We start from the raw sequence: 18,917 nt of genomic DNA, 5'->3' as shown, positions 1-18,917 counted from the left end.
GCAGATACAACACAGGTTTTCATCAGGGAATCTTACTTCTAAAATATGCCGTTTACATTTTGTCACCAAATAGGCAAGTGAAGGAGCTTAATAATTTTAGAAGGATTTGTTTAGAGCATGTTACATATCAGTATTTTTTTAAAAAATTAACAAATCTACAGAAACTTTAACATGAAGCCTAAGAGAAATATAACAATTATGACTTAGAATAAAATACTACATTTTGCATCTTCAATCTACTACAAAGTGATTAAAGTCAGAAAATTACTACTAGATTTTGGAAAGAAAAATTAGTCTGTTCAGAATGTGCCCAGCTCATTCCAGTGCTGTAAATAGCACAAATGAAGTCAAAATGTTATGCTGGCCTACTCAGAGGCATGAAAGCAAAGGACACAAAAGAGATGGAAAATATTAAATGCTTAAGAGAAAGCAGTCGCCATGGATGCCAAATATGCTATACAATAAGCTGTTTGAGTAAATATGGGTAGAGAGATAAATATACCTTTGGAATAGCTGTTATGTATTTATAGCAAGAGCAGCCCTATCTGCAGTTCATGCCCCGTTTCCCCAGAAGAGCGACTAACCGCCCCAAGGCCGTGTCCCTTCTCCACTCCGCCAGCGCGCAGGCATCCGCAACGCTCGCCCCGACGTGCGTCAAACCCCTCGGCGCGGCGCCGAGGTGGCCCCGATCCCCCCCACCCGCCACGGGGAGGCCCGGCTGGCGCGGCGGAGGGCCCCACGGCCGCGGGTGGGAGGCGGGAGCGCGGCCCGCCCCCGCGGCGCGGAGTGGGCGCGGCGCTGTCCGCGGTGCTGAAGGGACGCGGCGCTGTCCGCGGTGCTGAAGGGTGTGGAGGAAGGTGGTGGGGGGGGGAGGCGCCCTGAGGGTGCCGCTCGCCTCCGCCGCCGCCTCGGGGTGCGACCTGCGCGGCCGCGCTGGGAGCCGGCGCTGCGCGGGTGGGCGGGCGGTGGCAGCGCGGGCGCGGAGGGGCTCCTCGCCGTCCGAGGGATTGAGCCAGCGGCTGCGGGTACCTGGCGGCTGCCTGCGGTACAGCCGGGGCCGCCGCCAGCGCCAAAGCGAGACCGCTCTGAAACGCTCCCGCGAAGGGGATCTCCGTCCCCTCCCAGCCAGGCATGGCACTGCCTCCCCCCGCCGCCGCTGAACCCTGCAAGGCCGAGAAGACTTTCTGACCGTGCCCGGCAACTCCGCGCTGCCGGGAAACCCGGGGGCTGCCTGCAGCGCTCAGGCTCCGCGCTCGCTGCCGCACACAGGCGCGCTCCCTCGCCCTCTCCCCCCCCGGCTCCGCACGCCGTCTCTCCCTCTCTCACACACACACAGGCGCGCACGCTTTTCTCTCACTCTCGCTTTCACCGGAGGTGCACTGCTAGACATTGAATGAGGGGGGAAAGTTAAGACATTAAACCAATATGAACCATCGTTGCTCGTAGCAGCGCCCTATCCAGAGCAGAGCAGAATCCAGCGAGCACCCCTGCAGGAATGGAGTCGGTAAAACAAAGGATTTTGACCCCTGGCAAGGAAGGATTGAAGAATTTTGCTGGAAAATCGCTTGGTCAACTCTACAGGTAAGACTGAGATTTCTTACAGGAATCTACTTCCTAGAAAAAAATGGAAGCTTTTCGTAGCTGCCAGCTGCTGAAGGAAGTCGAGTGTTTTGGAGAGGTTAGTGGTGGAGGGGCTGGGAGCCGCTGAGATACTGCTGATATAATCTGGATCCTGGAAACTAGTGCTGAAGCTTCTCAATATGGCACCCTCGTAACTTCTCTATCTGATTCGTAGATGGTGTCAGTAAATATGTAGCGAAATATTACCCCATCTTTCACCCACGAAAACAGGATCCCATCTTGAAATCATCATCAGGGGAAAGCAGCTCCCTGTTTTTTTGTTCTGTGTTAATTTTGCAATGCAGTCACAGGACCTTTCCCCCTGCCCTTACCAATCATTAAAAAATAATAATAATAATCTTTCCTAGTTTCGATTAGTCTTCTCCCTTGTGTAATCCGTCATCAGAGGAAGATAAACATGGAGATGTATAAATAATTGATATCCGAACGATTTTTTTTTCTCCTGAAGCTGAAACATATAGAAGGATGTGTTTAATTATTTATCCATCTGCCTTGAGAAGCATCCACTTGTCTTATAAGTAATACACAACTGCAATTGCTAAACTCAAAAGCATCACTCAACGATATGTTTCTGTGTGTACAGAACATTTCTACCGCCTTCGAGCCCTGCACACACAGATAAAGAAGCCCAAATTCTCGCATACCTAAAAAGTGTATTCACTAAAGTTGACACACCGTGCTCCATCCAATCTGGAGACTTTAGTGACCTCCAGGACGTTTGAGAATAGTCTGTGAAATTCCAATGTATTTTCGATTGTCCACTCTGCTAGAAATTACCCCAAAGGTTTGGTTTTGGGTGGTTTTTTTTGTTTGTTTCGTTGGTTGGTTTGGGTTGTTTTTTTGTTGGATTGTTTGTGGGTTTTTTGTTTGGTTTTGGTGTTTGTTGGGTTTTTTTGTTTGGGTTTTTTTTTTTTTTGGTTGGTTTGTTTTTTTTTTTTTTTTTTTTTCCGAATTATAGATTAAAGGTAACTGCGGATTTATCTGCTGAGGGTAGGTCACGTAAAAGTCTTTTTTCCATACCTATGCGGCAGTGTTGGGCACAGGCACAAGGCTGTTCGACAGCATGAGTCACAACTTCTGCTGCCATTTTCAGGAAAGGGACATATCAGTGAAGTGATAATGACAAAAATTAAGATTTCCATTTTAGTAGGAAGGGTACAATTTTGAAAAGCCAAAAGTAAAACCAAAACCATCAACAACACAGTGAATATCCTACAGCTTTTGGTCATATTTAAGTCATCTTCAATGGTCGAAAATAGGAAAAGAAATATTGATAATCCAGAATGACTGCTTAAAATATAATTAAGGAAATAAACCTCTTTTTTAGTCCTAAAAGACTCTACAACGTATAACTAAAATGATCGTGTCTACCGCTTTTTATATAGTCACACAGTGAATAATGGAGAAACGGTGTTTGTTTTTTCCAGCAAAACTCCGTTTAAACTCCCCCCTTGATGAGCAAACGTGCGATTTACTGATCTTTTTAAACACACGGGACTGAAGTATTTTGTTGCCGATTCTTAGAATTCAGATAGTTTTCCTGTCCCTTACACATTGATTTCTAGTGTCTTCCCGAAGACAAGAAGTCCACCCAGGGAGAAAACACTTCTACAGTAGCCTTTATTCGCACGAACGAATTTTGAATATAAAACCACCGTGGTTTATTTTATTCACAACTTCAAGACATTTCTTAACGATGCGGTCTTTCAGCAATGAAATAATTCTCCCAGCAAAGAAAAAAAGGGAGAATTTCCACTGAATAACTATCGGAGAAAATCCCTGTATTTTCTCCAAAAGACGGAGAACCTTTTGAGACTTATTCTGCTAATTGTTACTGCCCCATTAGCCGGATGAATTAACCTCAAAGAGACGCTCCTCCGAGGAGAATTTCTGATCTGAGGAAACACTCCTAGAACAGGGGTGAGGGCAGCCGTAGGAGAGTCCAGAGGCTCGGGAAATGATCACAAATTGTCTCCTCAAGACGATGGAGCTAATACAGAAGCAATTAGTTTAAATGTCTTTTAAATATCTCAGTGACTACAAAAGAAGATTAAGAGATTCAGCACGGGACACTTGCTCGATAAACTCAGTCTTTCCCACGACCAACACGGCATTTTTAAAGTTTTTCCACCAAAGAAGAAATAAAACGAAATATTCTAAGTCACTTTTCGTGGACGGCAGAGCAGGTTTTTTAGGTATTTTTCTGTTGATTCGAAATAGCTGCGAATTACCATTCCCCTTCAGATTCCTGCACATTGTTTTCTAGGAGATAGGATTCTCATGTGAAAACAAGGGAGCGAGGGAAACGAGACCGAGTTTAAAACTGATCTGAGAAGGTTAAACCTGCTGAGAGATCACACGCTCACAACGTGCAGCTGAGCAGATGAGATCTCCTGGAAAGCCTCCTCCGGAGATGCCAGCTCTCTAAAGACGGTCATGTTTTCCTCCACTGCGTGTGACAGCCATTTTGCAAAGCTAAAATAAGTAGCACTATCGCCCCCCTCCCCTCCCTTTCTGTTAATATTTCTTTTATTCCCAGACCTGAAGAGAGATGCACACCAAGATCATCCTCCCTTGGTGTTTCTAATACAGCGAGGCGGGAGTAAAACCTTCTCCAAAAGACTGTTTCGGTTTCCAAACTCTGCCTCTTGGGCTACCCAACATGGCGCCTCTGCAGTGGTTACAGATGATGTCTTCTTAATGCGTCCTACATATTTAAGCAGAAGTCTTTAATGATAGATGAGCAGTTCGCAGCTAGAGCTCCTCCCCGGGCTCCTGCGGCGGGTGGCGGGGGGAGTCGGGGATGACTAATCGTGACTCCCACAGGTCATTGCTAAAGAACAGTTGAAGGTGAATGGAAAACAAGGAATAAATCCTCAAATGAATCCAAAGCCAGCCAAAGGGGCGGGGGGAGCGGTGAATTTAAGGCTTCGGCTACCCGAGGTGGCTGTGCGAGAGAGCGGCCAGGGCTTGACTTTCCCTTCTTGTGTCGGGCAGAGTCCTAGAGAAGAGGCAGAAACCCGGGGACACCATCGAGCTGACGGAAGATGGGAAGCCCGTGGAAATGCCCGAGAAGAAAGCCCCGCTGTGCGACTGTACCTGCTTCGGGCTGCCCCGGAGGTACATCATTGCCATCATGAGTGGACTGGGATTCTGCATTTCCTTCGGGATCCGATGTAACTTGGGAGTGGCCATCGTGGATATGGTCAATAACAGCACCATACACCGAGGAGGAAAAATTATTAAAGAGGTGGGAACCCTTCCCTCGTAAATCCCATGCCCTCCCAGTCCAGCTCCCAGTCCAGCTCCCAGTCCAGGTCAAGCACCCAGCTGGGAGTTTGGCGACATTTCCCCGCTCAGCCCGCGATGCTCCGGCCCCCCCGCCCCGCTCTGCAGGACGGCAGCCCCGCTCTAGAAGGAGAAACGATTCCTACCGATTATTTCCTATTTTTCCCGTTACCAGCCCCAAGCCAATTTACGGTATTAATTTGCGGGCAGATATTTTTTTTTCCTTTTGCACACAACGTTGAAATACGCAGATATCTCGTAAAATAAATGTCGGGGATAGGAGAAGGAGGGCGTCGAATAAGCTCCTGCCAGCGGCTGCGCCGTGGTGTAACGGGGACGGGGAGATTGTGCAGGAATGTTTGAAAACACCAGGGTGAAAGAATTTGCGTTGATAAAAGGCGTTAAATGGTAAGACCCATTTCAAAGCGAGTTAGAGCGTAGTGAGAAAGAGGTGAATGCTGAAGAAAGACGAGTGTTAAATACACGAGTCCGGAGACAAACAATCCCCTCGAGTTTAATCCTTTCACATGCGAGATGTAGGTGCTCAAAGCCGCGGCCAGGAGGGCAGCGACTCCTCCACCCCTCCCTGCCCGCGCAGGGGTGGATTTATTTATTTTCTTTTTTTTTTTTTTTTTTCCGGCTGTCCCACCTGAATCATTCTTTATAAGCTTCGGTGCCTGAGACTCTGCTACGGGAAAGCTAGGCTGAAGACACTTTACCAGGAGCGCTGCCGACAGGGCCCGGGGCGGTGCCGCAGAAGCCGGGGGGTCCCCGCGGGTCCGGGCTGTCCCGGCCGTGGGGTTCGGGGCACACGGGGGTCACGCCTGAGCCGCCCTGACCCTCCCGGCTCCTTTTATTGCTCCGATGAGATTTGGTGTGGCCGGGGCGCCGGGCTGGGGCCACCCCCGGAGTCAGAACCCCCTCGCGCCTCCCCGCTCGGAAGTTATTGCAGGCGAATGCTTTAACCTGGCACGATTACAGCCTTCCTCTTCTCTTTCTCTCCTCCTCTCCCGATCCCTTGCATTGGAAGAAAGCGAAGTTCAATTGGGATCCTGAAACAGTCGGCATGATCCATGGCTCTTTTTTCTGGGGATACATAATCACCCAAATCCCCGGCGGGTACATCTCCTCCCGGCTGGCAGCTAACAGGTAACCACGGCCGAAATAACCCCAGGGTCCTGTCCGAGGGGGAGCGGGGGGGGGGGGGGGGGGGGGGGGGGGGGAGGGCAGGACCCCCGGCTCTAGCCGCGGCCCCCCCACAAATCGCCCCCGGCCCCGAAGGGAAGAAACCTCGTTGGAAAGGGAAGGAACACTTGTATGAAAGGCAGCCAGGCGGGTGTGGGGATGCGCTGGTCACATCTCCGGGCGGCTTCTGGGCTGGCGGGGGGTTTATTCTGGGTTGGCTTCTTCGTTTAAAGAGTCATGTCAGGAGGTTGTGGCAATGATAGTCACACAAACCGTATTCAGAGGTAAATTCAAAGACTCGTTATTTCATCAAAGCCTGAGAGGTTTTTTTACCACGATTGAACGGAAGAATTTTATGATTTTTCTTTTAATGAAAAGGAAAACCATCAGCAGGAATTTTCGATTAAGGCACAAATGATTTTAGAATGGTCGAAAAACATGTTTCAATGAGACTTCCACAATGAAAAGAAAGTGCAGATGGTGCGGGGACTTAAGGACTCGTTTCTATGGTGTCTGGCAATTTTTCAAGCACCCAGGGTGCGATTCTACCTGTTAATTAGATCCACTGAGTATTCAAGACACATGAGGCTTTCACATCCATGCTTTATGACATAGGCTCATCGTTTGCAGAAGCAGTCAAGGTCCTAGTGCCCCTCTTCAAAACGGTAACAAACTAAGTGCAAATGGATACTAAAATCAGCAATATATCCCTTTAACTCTTCGCAGGAGTGTGCAACATCAAAGGTAGGACTGGATGGGCAGAGAGGCTTTGCCTGGCGAGCAAGCTTACTTGTGTTTGTTGGAGAAAGAGGGAGAAAAGAGAGGGGAGCTACAGCAAAAATGCTCTCTCCGAGGTAAATACCTTCCAGACAGAGACCTACATTAAAAATAATGAGTATTTAATAATGGAGAGATGCTCTGTAACTGAGATAACCCTAATAACCCCCCTTTCAAAGCAAATAAAACTAAGTACAACATTTATTAAACTGGAGGTATCCATTGCCTGTCTGTTTACAAGTGTCATCTTTCTGATAATGGTTCAGAAATGTAAAAGGCTTTTTTAAATAACAATTAATAGCCAGTTAAAGGACTATTCCTTTTCTTCCTCATTCGAGAATTTTTACATTTTTACACAGTCTCAGGATTTATACTCCTCAGAATTAATTGGGATTTTGCTTGAGTTGAGACTGCAGAATTTGACTCAGAGAATCAAAAAAGCTGTCTTCATACACCTGAGCAACATCAGTAACTTGAATCAATCCAGATTGAAAGTGGTGCAAAGAACAAAGATTTGCAAGACAATGGCAGGGACATTCCCAAGAAAACTCAGTAGTAGAAACACACAACCTGGCATATGTGAATCAAATTTTCCTCCTCTTCACAAACATTTACATTTACAACAGTAAATGAAGACTAGTTCCAGTTATTAACCTGGGTGTATTTTAACTCAGCAATTTTCACAGATTAGTGATTTGTTATTACTGTTGTGGAAGCCTCTGAGACAACTCCAACACAAGGCAAATGATTATGTAAATGACAGATTTAATTAAGGAACTAGCTATGACATACATGTCAGTAATTGCAAATAGTTAAATACAAATAGTGGCTGTGATTTATACTTAGTTTCTAGATAAAAATGACAGATAATGAAGTGTGGAGTGGCTAGATGTAGTGATTGGAATAACAAGGTACTGAAGAGGTGAAAATACAAGTTAGTTCCTGAATGTTACAAAGAGATTTTGGCATCCACACATTCAACTTGAAATGAACAGGATGACTGTAGGGGAAAGCGGCACCCAAAACTGGGTGCAAGCCTTGATGTTCATACCCTGACCAAGAAACTGCATGAGAAAAAGTCAGACAAGTGAGCACGCACGCCTAGAGGCCTACAGCACCAGTAGAATATGAGCTACTATAAAAGTACCTGCTGATTTACATGTCTTGTGATAGAGCCACAACTGGTCCCTTCACAGTGTGGTAGATGACATCCAAGTAATATTTTTTTTTTTTTTCACAAACCTCACTGAATATTTCCGTGGCATCAATGGTTTCCTTTCCATTCAGAGCAAGTCTGAACTGATTCAGAACAAGGAAGTTCATATGTGTTCTACATAAAAAATAATGGACTCTAGAATAGCGTCACCAAATTCAAGGTGATTTGTGAGAAACTCAGTCTTGAGCTCAAGAAAAAAGGAGGTTTCAAGAGATTCATTCCCTGGAAAGAAAGGAGATAATGATTACATGGGAAATACAGCACGAATGAAAAACTGACTCCCAACTGCTCAGTGTGTCAAGGAAGAAAACTGGGAAGGGGGGTTAAGTGTGCTTTGTGAGCTTAATTTATTATTGGCAGGGAGTTGCTGAGTATATGGCACTGAGTTTGCTTGGCATTAAGATTCAGTCTAGCAACCAATTATAGAGATTCGGTTGACATAATTTGCAAGTTTCTCTAAGGTATAACACATGGAAGAAATGACCCTCCTGTGGTATCAAGAAAACCTTTCTACACACAATACATTAATTTCAAGCTGGGCTGAAACCCTTTATTTTGATTCTGCCTCTGTTTTAAAATGCTGACTGCCAATCAAGAATTAGCAGCCCTGAGCTCTGAACTCTCTAATATATTTTCTTCAACTGAGTCTGTCAATGAGTAACATTTTATTGAGATCCTTTCCTAATTGTAGAACCCGAGGTTGCTACTGCATGCTTATTCTGTTTTGCCTTGACCCACTGATCTTGTCATGCACACCAGCTCCCCATTACTTCTGATAGATCAGATTTAGCAATTTACAGATTTATAAGTAGTAAATGGAGTTTCTCGAGAATTTGCTCTTGATACCTTGGGTCTCAATTTATCTCATATTGCATCACTAAGAATTTTCTGCTATAAAACATTTTCAGCCCAACACTAAGAAAAATGCTTTACTTAAAAGGTGCATTTATGCTGCTGTAGTATCAAACAAAGGTCAAACAAAGCCATGTTTGAAAATTCCAGAGAATATTCAGAAACAACACATCTCCCAAGTACTTACCTTAGGTGGGCAATAGAAGTCAGCATAGTATGTTACAAAGGTCAGTGCTCCTGAACACTTTAAACCCCTGTTCCCTTCCATAGGAACAGAGAACCTTCAGTAGAGTTTAGGTCAATATAATTTTTCAAAAGACACGGATTGAGTCTCAGGTGCCCCCTCATTTTCAGTCAGTGAAGCTTTAAACTTGCATCCCTTGAGTAGTGTTTGAACATAGAAGAGGATTCTCTTTTACCACAAGAGGCTGGAGATCTCTTCTCCCAGAGGAGGATCCTCTGGAAGATGCTGGTACAAAACCACTGTACCACCAACCACAGCAGACCGGAGGAACAAAGGAAGTGCAATGCGGAGTCCCCTGGGTAGGGTTTATTACAGTTATACCTTATCTCAGGGTTAAGTTTTCCATGAGCAATGAACAATTAACCTTGCCATCAATTAAGCATGACATGATGATAGCAGAGTATTGAGCAGGCTCTAATAGTTTAGAGAAGGCACCTTGTCACATGGACATACAGGTTTGCAAGTAATCCAGGTTACTTCTATTGGAACATCCGTACAGCCTTACACTAAAAAAGTGCCCTTATCCCTGGGCTGCAGTACACTGGGAGTAGGATTCATGGTCCCTGCAGAGATGTTTATGTAACTATCTTTATCGAGAGAAAATTGGTTATGAATCAGAGCTTTTGAGACTGTAGGCATAAGAACAGACAAGCAGATTCCAGAGACAAATCCAAAATAATATAAATGTTTATTGGTTACAACCCTTCCTGATTAGTAATGGCAAAGCTTTCGCACCAAAAAGTGAATAGTGAGACTTTTTTTTTTTTTAGATTGTTGGGGATGTGGTGCTGTTTTTCACTAAATCACAGTGGATTTTGACTAGTGGGAGCAGGGCTTTTAGGAGGAATGAACTGAGTTGCTTTTGCATTGCTTAAAAGTATTTTTCCTTGAAAAATAGAATAAAACATGACAATTCTAGTGTGATGCCCTAATATCATGTATCCACATTATTTAATCAACTGAGCTCTTACTCATAATGGCAGTTAATGCCATTTAAAAGCACATAAATCTCATTTGAATGCTTTTAAACTACAGGTTTTAATATCAGTATTACAGCAGCTCCCACCAGAGGGGTTGTCATTATATGATTACGATGCAATGTGAACAGAAAGAATATGCAATACTGACAGTCCTCCAAGCTCACCTAGTCTTAACTTATTCTTAGTCCATGAAAAGAACTTTTGCTAGGGCTAATCAGAATTCATCTACCTTTACAAATTTTAAAAAACAATTATAATTCTCAGTGACTGAAATTTTATTAAAAGAAAGAAAAATAAATTAGTAGTTTGGTGATTCATCAACTCTATGATTCAAATTTTGATTTAAATGGAATGCATTTAAACATCAATGACCAAGATGTTTAAATGTTCTGAAATAATGCAAAGAATGCAATATTCTGATATGAAATCAGAAATGTCATTTAATAATTACCTTTTTTTGTAGTATCTTAACAACTATATCATAAACAGATTTTGCTGTTCTAATGTTTTGAAAATAGCAAACTTGAAACTGGTGCAGTTTTTCTTGACTTTGAGCTCCTCCAGAAAGTTTTGTCCTGTTTAACTGAGTGAGTTAATAAGCACTTCAAACCTCAGGTGTATTGTATCATTCCCAGAATACGCGTATCTCTGCCTACATACTGTACAGGGACCCCGGCCTACTTGGGGGTATTTGCCTGAGTCATCACGTGGTGTGATAAAAGCCCTTATTTTTGTGTTTTGCACAACCAAATGTGTGCCTGTAACAGGACTAGTGATATTTATCACACTGGGAGAGTGATGATTAACCTGCTAGTGTTTATGAACCTTTCAAAGATTTAGATACTGTTATGACACTGCTGAATAGTCCTTAAACAAAATCTACTGCGACCTTCACATTCCATCAGCCATTTCAGGAATATGTATAAATGCTGATAAACTTGTGCGTAGAAAAAGGACCAGACAATCAGATGATATATGAAACACCATTTGGTAAACTGAATTCTGTTCAATATATATGCCATTCAAGTGCAAAGTAACATCAGGGAGTAGGGAATTGCCCTGGAAAGCAGTCACGCTGAGTGAGATCTCAAGCCATGCTGACTAGAAACCTATCATGAGCTTCCAACATGATGCTCTAATAAGGAAGTCAATGTAATCAGGGGGTATTTATTTCTCTGTATTTAGTGTAGTGAGTGTATTGATGCTGAGAAATAACTTCTCTCTTCAGTATTTAGGTCAATGACACTGACCTTGGACAGTTGTGGGTAATTTGGGTACATGCATATTAATATGCATGTCAAAAAATTAGAGATTGATTTAGAGATCTTTAACTACTTAAAAGATGATAGTATATAAAGTCACATAGTGACAGTAATAGCAAGAACTATGTATTCAGGATATCAGTATATAAAAAAAAGGTAATCTGATTTCAAGTATGCATGTAACTCCACTGGAAAAAATTGTTGGGTATAAGTGTGTGCTTTAGTCCCATGGAAAGACATAACAAGAATCAGAAAATGGCAGCCATATAAATGAAAAAAGCGTGAATTTTAACAATAATGACTAGCCATCACTGATCCAACCAGAGAAATTATATACTAGATTCTTCTTCTTTGGGTGTTAAATTCCTATATTGGAAGTTATATTTTAGCTATTTTAAAATGTTTTCAGTGCAGGGATAATTAAGCAAAATATAAGGGATAATCAAGTGAAACATAAAGGTTAATACCATAACAAATGTCAGGCTAGATGGCCTTAAAATTAAGCACTTGTTTTGTTTTTAATCTAGAAATGTAGTGATTTCATTTAAATTAATATTTCTTATGCCACATTCATGCTATTGCAAAGCTGCAGCTGTCTGTGAATAAACTACCTGCTGTGCTGTCACACGTATATGGAAAGGTGTGAAACTGTACTGGTTTTTACCACCTGATCTCAGGACAATTTAAATATCATTATATTTTAACTTCTGATACACTCTTTAAAAATTAATAAAAAAACACACTGAAAATCTATAATAAACTGCTTGCCCTATTAAAAGTATTACCAAACTACTGTGCCAGTATTTCCTCACTGATTTCCTAAGTGAACAGTTCGAATACTTACTGTAAATGAGGAAAGATTCTCTGAAATAATGGGTCTGTGTTAGATTACACAGGATAGAGAATTAAATCCCAAGTTTGTAGTTATATATTTAAAATAGAAATGCAGGTTGTGACTGTACATGCTACGTAATGTTTCAAAAATACATCTGCGATGATCACAGACTTTTTTTTGGTAAAACAAAGCTGAGTGACTCTTTTAGCTCATTCGTGTATACTCAAATATTAGAAATTTCTTACACAAAGAAAAACAAAGGGCAGAATAGAATGAGAATTTTTAAAAAATTAAAGTCACCATATAATTCTATGATAATGACGTCTACTTCTCATTATCTGTTAAACAACAAATACTGGCACTGTGCACATTAAGAATCACTACTACATAACTATACTAAATTTCTCTACAATGAAATTATCTCTCACCTATGTTGAACTCTTCATCATTGTCACAGTCTAACCTGAATGAAAATATATAAATCAACCTTTCACTTCAAATTTATCTTTGTTTTTAAAGTGCCATTCATCTTGTTATTAAGGGCTAAATCCTTCTTCCCAGCAAGTAATCCGATAGGATTATTTGCATGAATAAATTGAATGATATTTCAGACAATTGTATGCTGGTGCATCTCATCTCAGAGCCCTAAAGATTTTCACTGAAACTGTGTCATTAGTGTATCACTGAAATCAAAATATTTCTCCCTAACTCAGCCCTAATGACCACAAGCATAAAAAATGCAAAGTAAATATTCGTTTAGAAATACAAATACAAAGATTTCCTATAATTGTACATGTCTAAATTTTTTTTGTTTTAAAAAGAGAAATTGTTCACTCCCCTTCAGCAGGTAGACATATTGTGTGCTTTTATGATTTGCAAACAATGTATAATTCACAGCATGACCAGGGGATTTGTGGATGGTTAGACAAGAGCCAACTTCTGAAGACATAAACTGACCTTGCACTATATGAGAGAACCCCTGAAGTTTTACTTGCCATACCCACCTTTCATGTTCAGTTAAAAATCCTGCAGTTTAGGCTGGGCTCTGATCCCAGGTGTTGGTTCGCCTGTTTCCAGGCAAAGAAGCCAATATTACACAAAAAACCCAAGATGATTTTGCCACCCTACCACACCAAAGGGCCTTGTCAGCACCAGTCACTGCAAGAAGGGGCCTGGGGAAACATCTACGGGTGGCTGGTACCACTGCTCCCTCTGCCATATGGCTCAGGGTCCTTCCATTTTTCTGTCATGAATGATGAAGCTGTTTTCACAATTTAATGAAGCAACAAGGGATTTGGATGGGGGTTTTGGTTGATAAAAGGGGGCCTCAGATGTGTGACAAAAATTAATAATGTATCCAAGCCCTTATTATACTAGATTAGATGGCGGGAGGTCGGCTTTTACATATTAATGCTTCATGAAGGGTTTATAATAGGATTTAGTATGAAGGGCACAGAGACACACACACCCCCGTCCTCCCTTGTACACATATGAATGAAAATAACCTGTTTTATCACATTTTTAAAAAGCCAAACAAAGCTGCTATACTACAGCTTCTGGCCACAGACTATTATTAAAGAGGACCGGTTTTAAGTGATTCTCTCATGAAGCACGCTCAACCTAAGACTGGCACTTGGGAATAAGTGTTCCTCTCTAATGTTAAAGGTAGCTTATTCTATCTGTTTTGCTGGGCAGCTGAGTTCATCAACCAGTCTAATATACATGGCATAATCCCAGTTTTGTTAGCTCTATGTCATTTTATGCAAATTAAAGGCCCGATTCAGGAAAAAACACTACATTCTGCTTATCATTTATGAAGCCATAAACTGTCAGGGTGAGCATTTCACTGGAATATGTCTACAGTAGAGGGGTCAACAGAGTCATCAGGAAATTAGTCTATACCAGAAAAAAGTCAGAATGATGATATATGTCACAGAATAGCTAAACAGTGTCTCCCCGTACTGGGTTCATTTTCACTCAGCCTATTTCAAATACATAAATATAAATAGAAGTTGTCCGAAGAAGGGTAACCAGCATGATTATGGACTGAAAATACAGCTAGAGTAAGAGAAATATTATCAGGAATGTTTAGGTTACAAATATGAACAAGTGACATGATAAGTATACACTTAATGAACATCAGTATAGATAATGTGAATATTCCAAATGAGCACCTACTCACAGTTTGCAGTCAAGGAGGTGACCACTGATGCACCGAAGAACAGCTGAAAAAATGCAAAAACTCGTCATACTATAGTACCAAGGAAAAATGACCTTTTCAGAGTCAGCAAAAGCACTGTTTACATTTACATAAATCAGAAGCAAATAAACTACCATTTATGGCATTAAATTTTTACCTTCAAAGCAACCCCAAAGCAAGAACATTATAGGTTAAAATATTATTTTCTCTGTTATTGAGAAGTACCTGTATAACTCTCAGTTGACAGATACGGACTTTTGGAACTATTTGGATATAGAATGGCAGTGATTCTCAAGATATTAAATACAGAGAACTACATTTATCCTTGATGAGTTATTTCAGGACTAAATATAAAAATTTCAGAATTTGGTTCTGCTTGTTCAGATATAGCTAAGAAGCACTCTATCCAACAGGTATCCTTAATCACCTCTACCTGCTTTGATATTTCATCTTAATAAAATATATACAGGGGATTTCATGCAACAAAATGCTGTTTGGGCTGGTTGCATAAAACCACTAACGTCACAGTCACTTTTCTCTGAAGGAATCAGCATTTACTCTGAAGAGTCCAGCTACAGTCAGCTGCAACATGTGGCCCATATATCAGAAAACACTCCACAAAGCAGTACAGATGTAGCTTTTGAGTCCATCACATAGCAGTTATTTTTCCAACCAGCTCCACAAAACATTTTACAGATGAAACCACAGATGACTTCTCTGATAAGTGTACTAACTATCTCTAAATCAACAGAGATGGTTCAATCACAGACTAAGCCCTGGAACTTGGTAAGGTAATTTGAATGAGATAGTCTTAGTTTGAAACATGATCTAGCAGATTACATATTTAATGAGCAAGCCATCCAAAAGCTAATGAGCCAGAAGGAATGAGTCAGAGTTTTATCTAGACATATATGGATATAATGAGCTGTAAAATGAAACCACAGGTTTGAGAGATTCCCCAGCTGAATTCAAACAGGACAGAGAGACGGTTGTTAGGGTGATCAAGTGAATGAAGAATAAAAAAGATGAGGTAAAGAGGGCCCGGCTTGCTTAGTGATGAAAAAGAAAGAAGATAGGATTGCTGTTGGGGTAAACTGCAGAGATTAAAATAGCTACAATAAAACAGCACCTGTACAAGATATCTACTGGATGTGGGCTGTAACAAGCTGGAAAGGCCTCCAAAATAAGTAGGGCAAATTCTAATCACTTCTGAAATGGAACCTGATCTGGTAATGCACTTGCTGGTAAGAGCAACAATCAGAATTTAATGACCCAGGAGTCTTTTACATTCATCATCAATTGCAATGATACTGTCATCCAACAGTGCCCAAGTTTTCCATAAAATACACACTGACATATCAAAAATAGGTCTGTGAAGAGGCAATGGAAGGCACAGTCTGAAAACTATTCAGGGTCTTGGTTTAACCTGTATGAGCCAGTGGCATTAGTGGGGCTTGGAGAAGGCAGAAGACTGAAGGGACTTTGTGTTACTGATACACATTGACCTCATCTCTGTACAGCATTTTACTCTGGTGTTTGATACAGTTCTTGTATGGTCCATTTTGCTAAAAGACTTGTGAATATTTTAAGATTTATTTATCTTCAAAGCTGGCACATCAAATTACAGCAAATTCAGCTTGTTAAAATGTTCATGTTCTGCATCAAAGTCTTAGAAGGTCCTCATCACACCTGAGATGGGTATAGATACACTTGGTAAGAAGGGAAGTATTAACTGGCAGCTACACCCCTGAAATTTCTATATATTCAGTCACTGCACAACTCAGAAAAAAAAATAAGTTAAAAAGGATGGTCACCAGTTGTCATTGCTAGCAACATTTGCAGGAGGAAGAATTCTGGAAAACTGCTGCATGCCTACAGGCATTCCAGCTAGCTCCTGTACGGTTTCTCACTAGACATTATGTCTTAATCAAAAAATTAAGCATTTAACGCAGCATTCAGCCTTGCAGTTCCTCTCAGACAATAAATTCTTTGGGTTGTCTAAAAATATAACATAATTTGCTGTTGGCCTTTTGCAGGAGGAGATGTGTCAAGGATGAATGATAGTAGGTAGAGTCAGAGTAAAATATAATAAATTTTAGAAAACTTGAGTTGACAGAATAGTCTAAATAGTCATTTTGTGCTATACATATTCAGCTGCTCAGACCTGCTGCTGCTCTAGGACTCTCCCAAACAAGCAATGTTCAAGAAAGAACACCAAAAGATAGTCAAGACCCAGTTTATTTTTGATTTGTTTGAGAAAAAAAGTCTTTGTTATATATTTTATGTGTTTTCAGTAAGGAAAAGGAATGGCAATAACCAGATCATCAACTTGAATCCAACTAAATTTATTTTTTTTTTTTAATGACAGAATTTTCATCTCATCTTTAGACTAAATTGGGAAAACTTTGCACGGAAAACTCATGTTTTCAGTCCTCTTTAGTTTCCATCCTTACCTAACAGAGGACTCTCATCTAAAACTATGAAACAACTTTTATCACTGTTTACAAACAAAGTATTTGTTCAAGACAGATACGTTACCCAATGAAAATAATGTCTTTTATTATATGATCAGTATTACTGTAAAATTGTGAAGTATATAGGTTGTCTGTCTCAGAAAAGAACATGGGTGACATTTTTCATTGGTTCCTGTTTACAGTCAGAATAAACCACCTTATCATATTTTGATTTAATTTACTGTAGCAGTGTGAAATGCTTTCACACATCTCACGCATGACTCCCTAGAAAACTAATAAAATAACCAACCTATTCCATATATAAGTCTTTCATGAAATGATGATCAGTAGCTTTTTGGAGGTGAAAACTATTCAGTTACAGTCCTGAGTGAACTTTCTCTAGAAGCCATTGGAAAATTCTTTAGGTTATCATGAAGAGTGAGGTGAAACCTTCTATAGCTTCATAGTTTTCAATGTAAATCCATTAAAACATTTGCAATCTTGTTTTGTAGTTGCCAGTGACAAACACTATTACTTAATTATTTTGGATTTTAATGAAATGGCATTCATAATTCATTGATACAACACATATTTAAGAATCTTAAATCTACACTCATTTCTTCTTTAAATAAATATTTTAAAATGCTGGTTTGAACATACAGAGTTACTCTTTGATTTTTATTATTTTAAAGGAAAAACTTTAGTTAAGGTACTTCATATACTTTAGAACAGCTATATATTATTTGGTTTCCATAACAATTTAATTTTCACAAAGTTGAACCACTTAGAAAATAGGGACATAGCTAATTGGGGAAATTGTCAGTTATATAAAAAAATAGCAGAAATAGGAATAGAAATACACAGGATTCAGACAGCTGAGGAATTGGCTCCTCCCCATACACATATGAAAGGAATTTTAGCTTTATGGAGTCATCGTAGCAATTTTCACTCCCAGTCACCAGGTTAAAAGGGTGCTTCCAACCAGGACCCCTTACTTTCAGATATCATATATGTAACCCTATATGTCATCCATCTGGCATTCAGCATTTGGTATGCATCTGTGCTCCCACTGTTCTCAGCTCCCTTTCTGAGCTGGCACTTCTTCCATCAGAGTAACAATATCTATAACACGCTTCCAAGCAGAGTGCTCATGTAATATGAATTGCCTGGAAAAGGTAGATGAGAATAGCGGGGCTGCACGATGCAGAGATTAGAAATCCAGAAACGAAAATAAATACATTTCTTTCTCTTTAGTTTGTCCCCAAAGAGAAAAATGAGCCAACTGGCTTGAAACCCAAAAAGATTAATTCCCTCTGCAACCTCATTCCATTCTAAGCATTTTTCCTGAATTGTCAGAGTAATTTCCTTCCTCTGCTCTCATCCCAAACGTCTCTTAGTCAAATATGATTTTGTTATTATTACTACTTGTATTACAGGAGGACTAAGTCACAGCTCATGACCTTCATATAATGCCAATGTCAGTAAAAGACTGAGGATCAGTGTCAGATTCTGTCTTTTGGGATTGAGTCTACTGGGTCTAGAAATAGAAACAGATAAGCAAAACATAATTCTTTGTTTCAGGGCTTCTTCTGGTCACTTATGAGGACAGGATTTACCTTTTTTTCCTCCTATTGATATACTGCTACTGTATTTATTAATTTGTTTTCTTCTGCATATGGTGATTTTCTTCTACATATAGTTACACATTTGCTGATTTTGGGCCAGAAAGGAATTTTCTCCCAAGTCTAGAGGCTGCTGAAGGCATGTCAGGGCATTTTAATTCTCTCCTAATGCCAGGGCCAAGAATGATGGCAATGTCAGTGGCCTTTCCAGCTCTGTCTCTGTGGCATACTGTAGTTTTCCCAGAGTTTACCTCCAATCTGCTAAAGGTCTTCATCTGTGCCATGGCATTAAATATGTTTTGTGGGGTTTGGAGTATGCCCAACATGAAATGGATGCTCAGGGATACCTCTGAATGAAAATT

General features: G+C 40.8%; 1 protein-coding gene across 1 annotated transcript in view; it reads left to right on the top strand.

Moving 5' to 3' along the window:
* Positions 1 to 968: 968 nt before the first annotated feature.
* The window catches only part of SLC17A6 (solute carrier family 17 member 6), a 34,348-nt gene continuing 16,399 nt past the window's right edge, over positions 969 to 18,917 (top strand). The window contains exons 1-3 of the mRNA XM_033006928.2: positions 969 to 1,581; positions 4,639 to 4,891; positions 5,960 to 6,078. Coding sequence (XP_032862819.2) covers positions 1,496 to 1,581; positions 4,639 to 4,891; positions 5,960 to 6,078 — 458 coding nt within the window. The 5' untranslated portion in view covers positions 969 to 1,495. The remainder of the gene's footprint in view (positions 1,582 to 4,638; positions 4,892 to 5,959; positions 6,079 to 18,917) is intronic.

This window comes from Tyto alba, unplaced genomic scaffold, assembly GCF_018691265.1.
Source record: "Tyto alba isolate M040663 unplaced genomic scaffold, T.alba_DEE_v4.0 Super-Scaffold_8, whole genome shotgun sequence".
In the NCBI taxonomy this organism is placed as follows: domain Eukaryota; kingdom Metazoa; phylum Chordata; class Aves; order Strigiformes; family Tytonidae; genus Tyto; species Tyto alba.
This window is presented reverse-complemented; position numbering and strand designations above follow the sequence as displayed.